Source organism: Puma concolor, chromosome C2 (genome assembly GCF_028749965.1).
Source record: "Puma concolor isolate L17-30 chromosome C2, mPumCon1.1.hap2, whole genome shotgun sequence".
NCBI classification, from domain to species: domain Eukaryota; kingdom Metazoa; phylum Chordata; class Mammalia; order Carnivora; family Felidae; genus Puma; species Puma concolor.
The window spans coordinates 10698396-10716265 of NC_141675.1; the positions used below are offsets into that span (position 1 = coordinate 10698396).

General features: G+C 47.9%; 1 protein-coding gene and 1 long non-coding RNA gene across 2 annotated transcripts in view; one reads left to right on the forward strand and one right to left on the reverse strand.

The window, feature by feature from the left end:
- Positions 1-8888: 8888 nt before the first annotated feature.
- The window catches only part of CMTM7 (CKLF like MARVEL transmembrane domain containing 7), a 64095-nt gene continuing 55113 nt past the window's right edge, over positions 8889-17870 (reverse strand). Inside the window, exons 4-6 of the mRNA XM_086676244.1 lie at positions 15429-15572; positions 12503-12584; positions 8889-9525 (exon numbers count right to left, since the gene is read on the reverse strand). Of these exons, the coding sequence (XP_086532370.1) occupies positions 9512-9525; positions 12503-12584; positions 15429-15572 (240 nt within the window). The 3' untranslated portion in view covers positions 8889-9511. The remainder of the gene's footprint in view (positions 9526-12502; positions 12585-15428; positions 15573-17870) is intronic.
- LOC147577094 (uncharacterized) lies at positions 9897-11204 on the forward strand. The gene is made up of 2 exons (XR_015256013.1): positions 9897-10789; positions 11042-11204. It is a non-coding gene; the product is annotated as an uncharacterized LOC147577094 (long non-coding RNA).

A 17870-nucleotide genomic window follows, 5' to 3' on the forward strand; every position in this document is an offset into this window, starting at 1 on the left:
AAGCCCAAAGAAGAGATTGTGCACTGCTGTGTCTCTAAGGTGTTCTTTTTTCACAGAAGCCCCTTGGTGAACTTCACCTACTTGTCTTACTAACAGACTTTAAATGCCCATTTCTAAATCATTTACTGACCTGGAGAACGGCATTACTGAAATTGGCCTAAAGCAATCCAGATTCCTCTCCTCAAGTGGTGAATACCCTTTGAAGCAGATAGAGTCTTCTGTTACCTGAACACATTGGTTCTGGTAGCAAGCGCCATGGGCTTGGGGTTCAGCAGTGTCTAGCATAAGCATGTTAAGGATTGGGCCCCAGCTAGGGAAAATAAAATTCCCAGTTTAAGAAATTTCTGTAGGCCTGAATACCCCCAAAGCAATGTAAAATAGAAAAACTAACAGTTCTGACGTTTAGACTAAACTATAATTGTACAAGTTATGTGTACCCTAGAAAATTGGTCTAATAAAAGGTGGGAAGTACTGTTTTTTTTTCCTGTGACCTTCATAATTGGCTACTTCTAATTTTTGAGAACTGTTGAGTACTGGGAGCACAGAAGATAACACCCATTTCAGACACCACCCAGCTTTAATAGATCATGACTTTTTGCCATAGTTTTTTCAAAGGCCCTTGTTTAAGAAAGAAAATGAAGTTTCACTTCTGAAATACCACCACCTCCAATCTTACTTTTTACTTTCCCAAAGGCACACATGATCTTGAATGTGGTACCTGTCTTTCCTGTCTTTATTGTCTGTACTATTTAGAGAGATGTATCCATAAACAATGTCCGACATGGTATTTATGCTAGATTTAGCCATTCGTAGGTTGCTTTTTCCAATCGGTAGTATTTTGAAATGTATCTGATACACGCAGCTCTAGTTCATTCATTTAAGCTACTATTTGGCATCCCGTGGTACGAATTTGCCAGTTTACTTACCTTTCCTCTGTTGACAGAAAAATTTTGATGTGGTTCGTTTTTGACCGTTTGAACCAGTGTTCTAGGGAACAGACATCTTTGAACATCTCACGCACGGGTGCAAGAGTTCTATGTAGGTTGTGGACTTAGAAATTGTTGCATCGCAGGATGTGTGGGATTCCAACATGGCTAAATATTTCCAAACGGTCTCTAAAGTGGAGACTTCGCGTCAGCCGTGTACGGGGGTGCTTTGTTTCCTTATTCTTGTCTTGCACTTAGTATTAGTTTGGTTTAAGAGTTTTGCTGATCTGGGGCTGAAATGGTCTCTCATTTTCTTTTACACTCCCCTTATGACTGGTGAGCCTGGGCGTCTTCTCATTCGGCTGTTGACTTTGTACGCTTCCCCACATCAGTGAGTCGTTCGTTTATATTCTTTGCCTTTTTTTCACCCTGATGTGCGTTTTTGTTTTTTTTTTTTAAACTCATTTGAGAGTTCTTGACATATTATGGGTGTTATCCTTTGTTAGTAATGTGCCTTGGAAATATCTCCTCAAAGTCTATAATTTATATTTTAACTTTGCTTCTTGATACTTTGTCTCTTTTGCTTATCGATTCTTGTTAGCTCAAGGTCACAGATGTTCCCTGCCGCTTTCTAAAATGTTTAAAGGTTTGCATTTTACATTTAGTACTTGAATGTACCCTGATTTCTGTATGTGGTAGGAGCACTCCGTGACTCTTTGCTCCTCTGATAGACAACGGCTGCTTCTGTCATCTACCAAGTTTATGCATATGCGTGGGGCTGGGGCTGGCTTCCTTAGGCTTTTTTTCTATACCTATGCTAATACCATAGTCTTGATAAAGACGTAATAACCTGAGGGCAAGTTCAAAATTGTTGTATTCTTAACACTTTGTTATTTGAAACACTTTTTCTTTCTTTCTTTCTTTCTTTCTTTCTTTCTTTCTTTCTTTCTTTTTTTGAGCTGGGGAGAAGGTCAGAGGGAGAGAGAATTTTTTTTTTTTTAAATGTTTTATTTACTTTGGAGAGACCTAAAGACCCAGTGAGAGTGGGGGAGGGGCAGAGAGTGAGGGAGACAAAGAATCCGAAGCAGGTTCCAGGCTCTGAGCTGTCAGCACAGAGCCCAACATGGGGCTCAAACTCACAAACCACAAGATTATGACCTGAGCTGAAGTTGGACGCTTAACCAACTGAGCCAACCAGGTGCCCCTATTTTAAAGACTTTTTAAGAATAGTTTTAGGTTTGGGGCACCTGGGTGGCGCAGTCGGTTAAGCGTCCGACTTCAGCCAGGTCATGATCTCGCGGTCCGTGAGTTCGAGCCCCGCATCAGGCTCTGGGCTGATGGCTCAGAGCCTGGAGCCTGTTTCACATTCTGTGTCTCCCTCTCTCTCTGCCCCTCCCCCGTTCATGCTCTGTCTCTCTCTGTCCCAAAAATAAATAAAAAACGTTGAAAAAAAATTAAAAAAAAAAAGAATAGTTTTAGGTTTGCAGTAAAATTGAGAGAAAGGTTACTTTACTTTTTACTATAAAGATACTTTTTACTATAAAATTTTAAGATTGATTTGGCAAGTTCCACAAAAAGCCCTTGTTAATTTTTTCTTGGAATTGCTTTACTTTTTACTATAAAGATACTTTTTACTATAAAATTTTAAGATTGATTTGGCAAGTTCCACAAAAAGCCCTTGTTAATTTTTTCTTGGAATTGCATTGAATTTATAGATTAACTTGGGGGAAAATGATTTATGATTTAACTTAACATTCGTGAACCTAGAATCTCCACTGATTTGGGTCTTTTATTGTTTTCCAATAAAGTTTGTGGTTTTCTTCAAAAAGGTCTTGTACATCTTTTGTCAGATTTGTCCTAGGTACTTTATTTTTGCAGGTGTCCAGAATGGGGTCTTTATTTTATTTTATTATTTTTAACACTATTTTATTTTATTTTTTAAATTAATTAATTTTTTATAATTTACATCCAGATTAGCATATAGTGCAACAGTGATTTCAGGACTAGATTCCTTAGTGCCCCTTACCCATTTAGCCCATCTCCCCTCCCACAACCCCTCCAGCAACCCTCTGTTGTCTGTATTTAAAAGTCTCTTATGTTTTGTCCCCCTCCCTGTTTTTATATTATTTTTCTTTCCCTTCCTTTATGTTCATCTGTTTTGTATCTTAAATTCCTCGTATGAGTGAAGTCATGTGATATTTGTCTTTCTCTGGCTAATTTCGCTTAGCATAATACCCTCCAGTTCCATCCATGTAGTTGCAAATGGTGGGATCTTTATTTTAAAGATGACGTATTCTGATTAGAAAACTGAAAGATAGCTCTGAAGTCTTGCTTAAATTGAGGTCAGTCTTTTCCTTTTTTTTAAGGTTTTCCTGTGGGTGATGGCGCGTGCCTCCCGCCATCCCGCACGAACTGCACCCGAGTGGTCCAGATGCTGGCACCTGATCCCTCCCACCATGCAGGTTCCCGTCAACCTTTTAGTTAAAAGTTCCCATCCCTTGGCCTTTCTCTGAATCTGATCTGCGTTTACAAAATGGCGACTGTAGTTCCTGCCACTTTCATCAGCTAAAATTCTGCAGTGATACATTTTTAGCGTGCATATTTGACGTCAGGAAAACAAGGGTAATCAGTACTCCTGCTCGGCTCCTGAATGACACTAAGACGTGAGGACTGATGCCCATCAGTTCTTCCCACCTACTGCATTGTTATTGCCTGGTAGTTTTTACTTTATCTTGTTTTAACACCTCCCGCACCTTCCACGTGTTCCTCTAGGTGCTTTTCTCTAGATGTGGTTGCTTCACATGACCACGCATACAACTTAAATATTGTGTCTGTAATCAAATAGCGGTGTGTTTCTGGGGGTGGGGGACGCTGCACCCGATGTATGGTAGGTCTTCGCCAGCCCAGTCCTGGGTGGCCCAAACACCTGACCACACAGGCCATGGGCCAATGTTACAGATACTGTTTACTAAATCTTGGGGTGGCGCACTCTGGCCGGAAGTCCCCCGTGTTCAGCCCATTGCACGGGGTGTCCACTGCGGTGGGCCCTGACCCATTTACCATCCCTGGATGGCTGCAGCGTCGCAGGGGACCTGCTTGTGCCAGTGGCGGGGGGGCTCTTTCATCACTGATTCTCGTGACAGGCAAGTCCTTCATTAAGCCAGCAGTGCATTAGGGGAAAACACTATTTCTGTCCGATGGGTGGGCGACCACTTGCTGGTGAAGGTGGTTACAGGCTCAGGGGCTGGGCTGAGCCCTGAATCGGAAGATCTGTTTTCTTATCTCGATAGGACTTTCTGGAGCTTGCCCCACGTACGAACTGGAAGATGAGAATGTGAAAGTGGACACTGTTTCATTTAGGGCTCAGTAACGCTGGCAGTCGACCGTCAGCAGCAGGAGGAGGTTCTCAAATCCAAGAGGTCGGAGGCCCGGAAGTGGAGGAGGTTTCACTGCGAAAGGTGCCAGTCAACGGCGCCATGACACCTGTAGTTCCCTGCGGTCTGAGGGGCCCGAGGCTCTAGGGCGGGGCATCTTCTCCCGCCTGAATGGCTTCCAAGATGTCACTGTTCGGGCCCTCGCTCCGGTGGACACATGTCTGATGACTCGGGGTGGGGGCTGCGGGAACATCCCCAGGTTTGGAGGGACGGCCCCCGACAGCCAGTATGCGCAGCGGCCGGTCCTGGTGCGGGGCCGCTTTCGTAGTGGCGGCTACGTTTGTCCTAACGTGACCGGGAAACAGCTCCCCGAGTCGTGACACGGCTTCCAAGATGGTCGCGCGGAAGGCCGGACACTTGCATTCTCATTTACGGTCCTCATTTACGGTCCCGTCTGTCTCGCGTCAGCTGTGCTTGGGTGGCACGTGATGAGGCAAGAGCAGTTTTCTCCGTGGAGCCATTACGGAAGAGCTTGCGTCACCACCCGGAGTTCACGTGATACTGGCCGTGTCCGATACGCTGATGCTCGATCGCCGGCGAATCCAGAGCGATAAAAATGTACGCTCCACACCCCTGCCCCCACCCCTAGAAAGGCGATCTAAAAACAGTGTTAGCAACACCCGAGGCCGCAAACCAAGAGCCAGACACGAAGGCAGCAACACATTCATGCGCTTTGATGATGTAGGGCACTGGACATGGACGTGACCACGTTCTTTAAGCTTCCCTGCTCTACAGTAACGCCAGCTGCCGGTGGCCGGCAGGGGTGTTCAACTTGAAGCTTTGAAGCTTTGCACGGCACCCCTGGCTCTGTGAAACCTTGCGGGAGAAGACAATGTACCTTTTCTGCTCCCAGGAAAGGGCATTGTTTCCGTTGTTAATGCTTGGCAAGCTTTATGGGTAAACGCCCTTTTTGGCTTGGCCTCTGCCTTATATGAGCCACCCAAAGGGGTCGCAGTGTGTGCATCCTGCGAGCAGTTTGTTGCAAAAGAGCAGGGAGCAGAGTCCAGACCGAAAAACAAACGTAACGCCCACAAAGCCACACGACTACAGCCAGTATCTAATAAATTTAGAAATATGTGGGGCTTCCTCGGGGTGGGGCTGAATCTGGAGACCCGGTCTCGTACCCGATTCTTGCCCCTCCTTGTCCTGCCGCTAATTAGTGCAGTGCGGGTGCTATTAGCTCAGATGAAGGTCTTGGCTCCACAGGAGCTGTGAAATCCACTCCAGGTTTCGCTTCTGTTTGTGCACCCTCACAGCCCCTAGCCGGTCTAGCCCCGCCTGGACCTTTAATTCTGTGGGTCCCTGAGCTTTTAATCCTACAATATACGCATATGTGCAGGGGTTTTTTTCTGGGCTTTTTTTCCGTGGCATTTAGTGGCCTCATTATCCAGGATTTTTATTTTGTAGGAAATCCACGGATTGTTCAAATGAATTGCGTGGTTGAGAATTTTAGTGGCTTCCTGCCCCATCCACCCCTCGGGGCCTTACTGGTCTTTCCCTTTCTAGGCCCCTGGCCATTCACCTGTCCCCAAGGCTGTATATTTTCTCATTGGGCCACTTCCACCAAAGTAGATGATCAGATGCCTTGCACAGGGCTTTGGCCATTGGAGTTACCTCCCTATTCCCCCTCACTCCTGTCTTCCAAAGCCAGCCCTGAGTAAGGCTATTCATGCAGCCACCACATATTTCCTGCCTGTACCCACATATCCTTCCGAACCATCTGGACTGAAGATGAGAAGGAGATCGCTGATACAGGATGTGTTACTGAGTTGGTCACCACTGTGTGACTGTTCCCTTGGTCCCACGGAACTGTCCCTGGAGAAGTGGTGTAAAACTTGCCTTAGGACAGTTTGTCCCAGGAGAGAACAGATGTATCCACTGACTCCTGTGTCCCATTGGCCAGTGTTCCACCCCAGGGCAGGAAGTCTCCTGCACTCGCCGGACGCACATGTGTGGGTGCTGGGTGGGTCCCTGGGCAGCATCCACAGGACAGTCAAGAGGCGCCAGTGGAGGCCTGGAGCACAGCTGTGTGGTTACAGTGTCATGAAGTTGTCACAGCCCTTGCAGGACCGGCACTGCAGTGGTGGCTGGCTGAAGAGAGATGTGAGGCCCACATTACATACAGCATGGTGACCGTTTCAATTAATTACAGATAACTACCAGACTTCTATGCACTTTCTAGGCAACCCATGTAACTGCCGTAGAGCTACATATTAAGAAAAGCAAAGATGCGGTGGATGGAAGGATCTGGAGGTTGTGCTGGGAGAGGAGAGACGGGAGGGGTGAGGCAAGGGGAAGCACACAGTCACAAAGGTTGGTTAAATGCCGCGCTGCGCCCCGCTGCCACAAGAGGGCGCGCGCTGCTAGGCGAGGGCGCGCAGGGCGGCCACCTGCTCATCAGGGTTTTGTTTTCGCAGAAGAAAAGTTGAGGCCAGCTGCGACCGGTGGCAGCGCGCCAGCAGGCGACTCTGCCGGCAGGGGACCCCGGGGAGGGCCCCCGCCCCGCGCACTAGCTTGGGGTTTCGGGAGGAAGCAGGTGCTGGCCCGAGAAGCCTCCGCGCGCTCCGGCCTCAGCCCTGACTTCCTGCTGCCAGACCACCCTCTTTCCCGTCCCCAGAACCACCAGGTCAGGTAGGGTCGCAAACCGAGGGCTCGCGGGCTGCACAAAGCCTCGGCACGCATTTGGCTCGGCCTGAAGTGTATCTTTTAAAAGTTTATTTGGCAACCTTTATTTTTTTATTATTACTAGTTTTTAATGTTTTTATTTATTTTTGAGACAGAGTGTGGGCAGGGGAGGGGCATAGAGAGAGGGAGACACAGAATCTGAAGCAGGCTCCTGGCTCCGAGCTGTCAGCACAGAGCCCGATGCCGGGCTTGAACTCACAGACTGTGAGATCATGACCTGAGCTGAAGTCAAACGCTCAACTGACTGAGCCACCCAGGCGCCCCTATTTGGCAACTTTTAAAACTCATATGTTTAGCCTAAAAATTCTCTCCGACACTTGGAGCATCTGGCAGCCCTGGGCTGCCCTCCATATGCACCCCTGCCCTCGCAATGAGTTTTTAATAGTTTGGGTCAGGTCGATATTCAGCATCACCATTATTCTGGCTGTTACTGCTCTACAGAACTGAGCCAAAGGGCACCCTTCACACCGCGATGTTACCTTTTTTGCACAACTCTGCATGGAGCTTATCCTGGTCTTTCTCATTTGCATAATTTTCATATACACAGAAAATGACAATAAAACCCCAAAAAGCCACCGGTTGCCTCATTCGCCTTACAAGGTCCACAGGCTCCAGTTACTCGCCCGCTGGTCTTCATGAGAAAGCCACTCAGTGGCTGCCTCCAACCTGGGTGCATTGCTCTGGCCCGGCAGCTTCCTTCCTGTCAGGGACTTCTGAACGTGTTATTTTTAAGCAGAGAAACCCACTTTTTCAATCTAGATCATATGAAACTCTATTATATAAAACAGGAAATATGATGTTAACACGAATGATCAATTTACAACATTTACTTATTATAAAGTCAGTCCATAATGGGGTACCTGGGTGGCTCAGTTGGGTAAGCGTCATGATCTTCCGCTCAGGTCGTGAATCTCACGGTTCGTGGGTTCGAGCCCCAGGTCAGGCTCTGTGCCGACAGCTCGGAGCCTGGAGCCTGCTTCAGATTCTGTGTCTCCCTTTCTCTCTGCCCCTCCCCTGCTCGCGCTCTGTCTCTCTCTCAAAAATAAGTAAACATTAAAAAAAAGTTTATGTGTAACATAGAACTTAACCACTTTCACAACTTTTAGGTGCAGCTCATTGGCATTACATTTATGCTGTGCAGCCACCACCACATCTTCCCGCTTGAAAGCTGTACCCATTAGACACGAACTCCCCATTCCCCGCCAGCCCCCCACTCCGGCAACCATCCTTCTTTCAGCCTCTGAATTTTAACTACTCTAGGAATCTCCTGGAAATGGAATCACACAGCATTTGTCCTTCTGGCTTATTTCACTCGGCACAATGTCTTCGGGGTTCATCTATGCTGTAGTAGGTACCAGAAGTTCCCTCTTTTTCTAAGGCCACTTGTGCTGCTCGTGAGTAGTGCTTTATTAGGTCTTGTGTGAACAGTACTGGCTTCCACCCTTAACATCCATTTACTCTGAAAATATGCAAATCTTGAGGGGCCAGGGTCTTCTGCATCCTTTAGTGTTCTCATCTCTGGGGAGGTGGGAGGGGGAAGGGGGAGGGGGGCCCGGGGTGCATCAAGTGATTTCCCATGAGCTTTGTGGGCCCTGTCACGTGACTGCTGGTTTGCAGCTTTCTCGTCCAATAAGAAATTGGCCAAGTCAATATTTTTATTACAAAACACATGCACACACGCCCCCCTCCACACATGCCCCCACACACACTCACAGTGGTAATTAAGATTGAGGCCTGCAACACGGGCTGACCACACAGTGCTTCTGCAGGCCCGCCTCACTTAAGAAAGAGGGTCTGGTCTCAAGAGGGGCTTCTTCCCAAGCTGGATAAATTAGGAGATGGCTTTGTTTTTTTCGTTAATTTTTTAAAATATTTATTTATTTTTGAGAAAGAAACAGAGCGTGAGCAGGGAGGGCAGAGAGAGAGGGAGATTCAGAATCCGAAGCAGGTTCCAGGCTCCGAGCTGTCAGCACAGAGCCTGACACGGGGCTCGAACTTTTGAACCATGAAATCATGACCTGGGCCGAAGTGGGAAACTTAACCGACTGAGCCACCCTGGTGTCCCAGAGAGAGCTTTGTTTCTATAAGAGGACTTAAGGCAGCTTCATCCCCCTGAGGAATGTGGAGTAGAAGCAGATTTAGGCAGGAGTATTCAGAAACCACCCCCGCTGTGGTAGGTAAGTGGGGTCATCAGTCCCTGAGACGGTTGGTTCTAAGAGCAGGAGGAAGAGACCAGATTTCCCTGGAGGCTGCTTTCGTTCCCAGGCGGCGAGGACTATTCTCCAAGGAAGACCAGAAAGGCTGAGAGCGGCTCAGGAGCCCAGGAGGACGCCGAGGGCCCCTCTTGTGCCCAGCAGTGTGGGCAGGGCTTTGGCACAGGAGCAGAGGTTCAGAAGCCCGTCCTGGGTGCCGGCCCCCCGACGCTCCCGTATCAGGGCCTGCCTCGGGCCGGGGCGCAGGGTGTCCTCAGACAGCGGCATCTTGGGAAGGAAGCGGCAAAGTTAGGACGGCGGGCAGGGCAGGCCCACCCAGAAGCCACACATCAGGAGGCTGCCCCCCAGCTCTGCTCAGAGCACTTCCTTCCTCCATCCAGCAACAACTACCATTGGAATTCGTTTTTTTGCTTCTAAATACATTTCTTTTCTTTTCTTTTTTTTATGTTTATTTATTTTTGAGACAGAGAGAGACAGAGCATGAACAGGGGAGGGTCAGAGAGAGGGAGACACAGAATCTGAAACAGGCTTCAGGCTCTGAGCAGTCAGCACAGAGCCCGACGCGGGGCTCGAACTCACGGACCGTGAGATCATGACCTGAGCCGAAGTCGGCCGCTTAACCGACTGAGCCACCCAGGCGCCCCTCTAAATACATTTCTAACAGAAAAGAAAAAAATTAGTACGGGCGGGGGGACAGGGGGTTTCTATCCTTCCTCTTCCCCACCCAGGCCTATCGTCACAGGGACTCTCATTGTGTTTGTGGTTTCTTTGGGCTCTTCCTTCATAATTTTAAGTCATAATTTTCACCTTCAGATGTTACCCATAACTGTTACATTCTCTACTTTTCTTCATTGGTTTTTTTAAAAAATTTATTTTACTTATTTATGTATCTATTTATTTAGAGAGCGAGAGGGGCAGAGAGAGAGGAGAGAGACGAAGCAGGCTCCACACTCAGCGCAGAGCCCAACACGGGGCTCGATCCCACGACCACAAGATCATGACCTGAGCCGAAGCCAAGAAGTCAGGCACTTAACCAACTGAGTCACCCAGGCGCCCCCTCATTGATTTCTCCCTTAAACAGCTTCAGCGAGACAAAATCTACCTACCGTACAACTCACCCACCTCAAGTGTACGCTTCATGTCCACAGTTTCCGTGTGCTCACAGGACGGTGCGAACACTGACTGCCATACTTCTGAAATATTTCATCCCTTCCAAGAGAAGGCCCACACCCGCCTGCAGTCACCTCCCCAGCAACTGGCAGCCTCTGATCTACCTCCTGCCTCTTTGGATGTGTCTCTTCTGCCCGTTTCATGTAAACAGAATCCTACAGCCTGTGGTCTCTTGTGACTGCCTCCTCTCCCTCAGCTTCCTGTTCTTTTTGTCAGTGACTTCTAGAGGGAATCGGAAGCTGGTGGAAACGTTTCTTTGGGACAACTCAGACCACGTACTGTACACACTGATATTCCTTTAGTTATTTTTTTAAGAGAAAGAAAAAGAACAAAGACAGGAAGGGCTGGGCTAAAGAAAAAGGTGGATTGGGGCGCCTGGGTGGCGCAGTCGGTTAAGCGTCCGACTTCAGCCAGGTCACGATCTCGCGGTCCGTGGGTTCGAGCCCCGCGTCAGGCTCTGGGCTGATGGCTCAGAGCCTGGAGCCTGTTTCCGATTCTGTGACTCCCTCTCTCTCTGCCCCTCCCCCGTTCATGCTCTGTCTCTCTCTGTCCCAAAAATAAATAAACGTTGAAAAAAAAAAAATTAAAAAAAAAAAAAAAAAAAAAGAAAAAGGTGGATTAATCAAAATACCTGGGTCAAGCTCTCAGCAGTGTTACCTCTAGGAACGCATTCTAGAGGTAGAAGATATTAGGGATGAGTAGGGGGCTATATTTACAAGTGTGTTCTTTACAACACTGTTTAGTAGCAAACAATTAAAACAAAACAAAACAAAACACCACAGTGACCCCAGACAGGAGACAAGTAAACTATGACACAGACATGCCCTGGAGTCAATGCAACAGCACAGAGCCATTAAAAGTGATGGGAGAGAGGGGCGCCTGGGTGGCTCAGTCGGTTAAGCGTCCGACTTCGGCTCAGGTCATGATCTCACGTGATGTCGCGTGAGTTTGAGCCCCGCGTCGGGCTCTGTGCTGACCGCTCAGAGCCTGGAGCCTGTTTCAGATTCTGTGTCTCCCTCTCTCTGACCCTCCCCCGTTCATGCTCTGTCTCTCTCTGTCTCAAAAATAAACGTTAAAAAAAAAAAAATAAATAAATAAATAAATAAATGAAAGTGATGGGAGGGACACGTGGGTGGCTCAGCCGGTTAAATGTTCGACTTCCGAGCAGGTCATGATCTCACAGTTGTTGAGTTCGAGCCCCGCATTCGGCTCTCTGCTGTCAGCACAGAGCCCGCTTCAGATCCTCTGTCTCTCTCTCTCTGCCCCTCCCCGGCTCGTGCTGTCTCTCAAAAATAAACACTTAACAAAAAGCGATGGGAGAAGAGGGGCACCTGGCTGGCTCAGTCCTTAGAGCATGCCACTCCCAATCTTGGGGTTGTAAGTTCGAGCCCCAAGTTGGGCACAGAGATTACTTAAAAATAAAATCTAAATGCGTACATACATAAAATCTTTTTAAAAAACGTGATGGAAAAGAATCCCCAAGCAAGTGGGGAAAATGTCTGATAGATGGTTAAGTACAAGAATGAGAACAGGTTACAAATAATACCTGAAGTTGGATCGTTTAACAAAAGCAACATATGTATCTACATATCTTTGTATCTGTCCATCCATCCATCCATCCATCCAACCAGAGAGAAGAAATACTGGAAGGACAGACACCCAGTAGGTGCTATTTCTGGGTAGTGTGATGATAGACGGTTTTCATTAAAAATATTTTGTTTTTCTTATTTGCATTTTCAAAATTTTCTACACTTTATTTTTGTCATGAGGGAACTTATTTAAAGAAAATGCTTCACCGGGGCACCTGGGTGGCCCAGTTGGTTAAGCGTCCGACTCTTGATCTCGGCTCAGGTCACGATCCTGTAGTCTGTGAGATCGAGCCCCGTGTTGGGCGCTGGGCTGACAGTGCGGAGCAGAGAACCTTGGGTGACACCTTTCCACCTTGGCCCCCCCAACGCCTCACGGTGGGCGGCCCTTCCCTGTTGCTGAACTCCAGACCAGGCCGTCCTTCCGTTCCCCAGCAGAGGGAACTCTACTTTCAGAGATCATCTGTGTTCGGGCAACCAGAACTCACCTGTTGACTGGGTCACACACGAGATCTTGTAGGACAGCCATATGCTCGCCAGGCAGAGGAAGGTGGCCACAAAACCGAAGATCTACACAGGAGAGAGAGCAAAGGAAGTTCCCAGGCCGAGGGCCAATCACTCAGGCTAGCCGCCCTTTGTTTCTCATCCCTGCGCCTGTTTCTGGACCAGCTGTGGCCAGGAGGGAGCCCCGGGGAATCACGGGAGCGGACCACCCGGTCCCTGCTCAGGTGCAGGAACGAGGCCTTGTGTCCACGGCTCCCCCAGCAGGGGCCCTAGCGCAGGCCTGGCAGCCAGGCTCTGGCTTTCACCTCCTGGCTCTCCTCGCTCTAGGCAACTTCAGGGCCCACGTTTGGGTTTGTGTTTACCACTAAGCTGGGGCCCAGACACTGGACTGTAATTACCCGGGGCTAATGAAAGAGAAAAAGGTGAAGTTGTGTATTTTAATTTAGGTTTTTAAATTTCTAATGTTCAAATGGATCTTACTGATGTGGCAGCATTGCATTTCATTCATTAATGGCTTTCTGTTCTGTCTCACTTTATAGCCAGGCAAGAGCCCGAAGCTGAAGCCCTGACAGGCAGTTTCATGTCTGCAAACATTTAAACAGCATTAGCCTAAAATAAATAGGGCAGCGCACCTTTCTATTCTGAGGCTCCACTCTGTGCTCAAGCGGCTGACCTAGCTTATCTAGGAAAGCTGACCTAGCCCAGTCCAACCTCACTTAACGATGAAGAAAGAACAGGGCGCCCAGGGAGGAAAAGGGTCTCGTGTGAGGCTCCTGATGGTCGAAGAGACTCTGCTGTCTTCGTGTGAAACTTTGAAGCCTGCAGCCATTTCCTTACTTGTCAACAACACCAGCAGCTGCAGCAAGTATAATTTATTGACCACTTGCTATGTGCCCGCCCGTGTGCTAAGCCCATCAGGTGTGCTGATCCTTTAAACTCCTACCACGTTTCCGGCTGCGTGATGCGGGTACCCTCCCCTGCCCCTCATCTGGCAGCTAAAGACAAGGAAGGACAGCAAGTCAACTAGCTTGCTCAGGGCCACAGAGATAGCGAGGGCCAGACATGGGATCTGAGCCCTAGGAATCAACAGAACCCTGCTCCGTATTTTTGCCCAAATGTTCCCAGACTTGCACATGGCCTCAGGTTTGCGGCGCGGCCAGAGCCACGGCTGACACACAATAGGAGGAGCCCAGGAGCAGCCAGGCCACGGGCAGGATTTCCAGGGTTTGGTTTTCTTTTCAGGCCCGGCCTCTGGTTTACATAAGCGGCTGCCCCCACAGGCCCACACCCGCTCCCCTCCCCCAGGTCCCTTTCCTTGGCTCCCTTTGTACCGATTGTCTGCACCACATAATTAGCCTATTGGAGCCTGTCCTAGCCCCTCATTGTCTGTCCTGCACAATTAGCACATTATATACTATCCCAGTCCCCAACTGTCTGCACTGCATAATTGAACAGTTTATTATATCGCTACATAATGCTATTCTGGACAACAATGCCTTGTTTGCTAATTGTTTTATGCGCCTTGGCCTTGACTCCTGAACTAGATTACCATTTTCTCATAAGCAAGGTCCGTGTCTTTTTATTTCTTCTGGCTCCCTCATGGCCCAGGCTTTGTCCTAGGCACAAAGACGGTGTATGATAAATGGGGCTTATTGGAATTCTAAGGCTAACAGACACGGTTATGTGCAACCTGAATCCTAAAACCCAGTGGGAGCCTCCTGTGTGGCTCTGACACAGTGGGCACCAGCCAGCCTGTAATCAAGCAGGTGGTAACCTGTAGGTAGCATTCACTCCCGTCCTTGGGGATTGCAGGGGTGGGGAGGGGTGGCTGCGCGAGGCACCGAAGGCCCATGAGTGTGGAGAGGCTTGGCTGCCCCCCTCCCCACCTTTGGAGGACAGACCCCACCCTTCAGTGGAACTCCAGGCACTAAACCACTCCCAACCCGAAGTCTGGAGAATTTTGTTGACACGTACATGAAAGAGTGACTGTCCCGTGCAGCTTTTCTTAAAACTCAAAATGAGGCAAATCCGTACTGGCCCACAGGCCACCAAACTGTAACCAGTGAGCTAAATCAGAAACCAGATTGCAGGAATCTATGCATCGTTAAGTAATAATAAATGCAGGGGTGCCTGGGTGGCTCAGTTAAGTGTCTACCTTCAGCTCAGATCATAATCGCGTGGTTTGTGAGTTTGAGCCCTGTGTCCGTCTCTGTCCTGACGGCTCAGAGCCTGGAGCCTGCTTCGGATTCTGTGTCTCCCTCTCTCTCTGACCCTCCCCTGCTCGTGCTCTGTCTCTCTCTCTCTCTCTCAAAAATAAACAAACATTAAAAAAATTTTTTTAAATAATACATATATATGTATAGTATACACACATATGAAAATATGTGTGTGTGGGGGTGGTAAACACAGCCCCACAGCACTCTTATTTTTATACATTTCCATGGTTCTATTCAGGCTATCAATCGATCAATTCTCCCCTTTGAAAGGTCTAAAAGTGTTACTTCCTGGCCTGAATATTGTTATCAATCAGGACCAGCAAAGCCAGGACTCGTGACAGGTATCACTAACTGACCACATCCTCCAGTGGGCCCTAACGTGGCCTTGGAATCTTTGCCCGCACAACACTGAGGTAGCCACAAACAAATGACTCCAATGGGCATGTGCATTAACGCTGAATGGCTCCCTGGTTTGAGCAGTGGCTTCGTGAGAGAGAGGGCTGGGCCACGGGCCATCTGTGTGTGCCAGAAGCCCTGACGGTCCACCTGCTGAGACCCTCTGCTGTGGGCCCAAGTTTAAGGCTCTTTGGAGACTGCTGCTGGCTGGATCGAGGCGGGTACTGATGGGTACTTTTCTAGGAAAGAAAGGCCCCGGGAAACAATCCCTTCGCTGCCCATCAGGAAGAAAATGTACTAGAGGTGAACTCGTTCGTGAAGTGTCCCCCGAGACCATCCTCACCGCTCCAGCTACCAGTCCGCTCTGGCTGTAACTCTTGGAGGCTGCCACAATGGAGGCGATTAGGAGGAGCAGGGTACCGATTAAATAGTGCAGAAGTTCCTGGGGACAAAAACAAAGCAAAGCAGTGGGTCGGGAGGTCTGCTCCTGGTTCTCAGAGGCAACTGGGCACAGAAGAGAGGAACTCGGACCACAGCAGTTAGCTCACAGGCAGCAGATACGGAAGGCTGGCGAGGATGAGGCCCTGCAAGACAGAAAAGGAGCCAGCAGGCAGCCAGAGAGGCAACAGAGAGAAAGGACACTTGTCGCGTGAGGAAAGATATCCACTAAGGACGGCTCTACTCCTGAGAGCAATCTGTAGACAGTACCCTGATGTCTGGCGAGAGCTAGAGCAAACAGGTCCTCATGGCTCCCAGGCTGGAGAATTTAAAGGCAGCTCCAGCTCTGAGAGGCAAAGCCCCTCAAAGAGAGGTGTGTCTGACGCTTCTGCTTCCGAGAAAGTTCTCGTCTAACAACGTGCTGGCTTTGGTGGCGGCCTGGGGTGCCCACCCGCCCTGTGAACAGTTGTAGGTGTGGACTTGAGATGCTCGGCCCCTCAGACTTGGAGTCGGAGCTTAGAGTGAGGTCAGGGCCCTTCTGTGATGTGCTTGTGGGGGTGGGGGAGCCAGCTTTCTGGCACCCGAGGCTCCTGGTTTGGTCCTCATTTCATCACACTCTGCTGAGGAGTTGGTTGGCAGGGCAGACTCCACCGTTGCTTCCGTCCACCTCCACCCCATTCAACCCCATGCTTAAAATGGCATCTCCACAGACCCTGAATGAGACTGAACCTCCTGCATTCAGCAGCATGACTTCCACCTCCTCCTTCTTTCTCCCCATTAAACACCAGATCAGAGGGGAACTGGGGCTGAGGGCTGGGAGAGTACTCCCGCTGGATCCAGAGTGCATTCATTTTTAATTGTCATCGGTGAGAACTTGGAAATTAGTCCTTCATGAAGTTCTGCCCATCAGGGTAGTCACCCATTAAATTCTGGAAAAGCGTTCCACTTTTAAGCAGCAGCTCCTCTGAAAGCTGGGCAAAATCAAACACCCAAATTTCCCCTTTACGGACTAGAAAGGAATTATCAGAAAGTAGATCACAGAGATTTTGACTGAAGAGCAGATTAGTAAGTGAAGTTCCCTCCCTCCAAGATTCTCACCCACAAAGAAAGAGGACTATGACGTGAGAGGACTATGACATGGGGTACGGAAAACTGACTTGAGAGAGTCCTAAATGGAAGATGCCCCAATAGTGCCCCATCGAAAATGTGGGGCTGAGCTAACCCCTCCAACATTCTCATTCCCTTCTCAGCCCACCCCTATTCTTGTCCCCAGCTTTTATTCCCTCCTCTGCTTGTTCATTATCAGTATCGTTATCAGAGGAGCTTGTTCTCAAAAGAAGCAGAAAGGTGTCATAACTTTGAAAGGAGCCTTATAACTTAGGAACACAAAGGAAAGGTCTCTCAAAATAACATAGCGGGTAATAACATTAAATGTGAATAATTAAAACAATCCAAACAAGAAGCAGAGGTTGTCAGGCTGGATTTAAAAAAAAAAAAAAAAAGATTCAACTAGTCTACTGGAGAAAACCTTATATTCAAAGATACAAACAGATTGACAGTAGAAGCTTCCATTCAAACAGCAACCAAAAGAAAACTGGAGGCGTTATACTGGTGTCAGACAAAATAGATTTTAAAACAAAAAATGTTACCAAAGATAAAGAGGGACATTTTATAATGATGAAAACATCAATCCGTCAGGAAGACAGACAATTATAAACACGAATTCACCTAACAACAAAGCAACACATGAAGCAAAAACTCAAAGAGATGAAGGGAGAAATAGATAATTCAAAAATAATAGTTGGAAGCTTCAATACCCTACTTTCAATAATGTATAGAACAATTAGGGAGAAGATCAACAAGGAAATAGAAGACTCAATACTATAAGGCAACTAAACCTAACCTAACATCTATAAAACACTCTACCCAACAACAGAATATACATTCCTCTCAAATGCAAATAAAATATTCTCTAGGATACACTATATGTTAAACCATAAAATAAAACTCAATAAATGTGAAATATTGAAATAACATGAAGTATGTTCTTCAGCTACAACAGAATGAAATTAGAAAGCAATAGCAGGAAGAAATTTGGGAAACCCACAGATATGTACAAAATAACACATTCCTAACTAATGGGCCAATTAGAGACAAAACCACAAGGAAAATTAGAAGATACTTGCAGATGAATGAAAATGAAGACATAATAGACTCAAATTATGGGATGCAGCTAAAGCAGTGCTCAGAAAGAAATTTATAGCTGTACAGACATATACTAAAAAAGAAGAAAGGTTTCAAA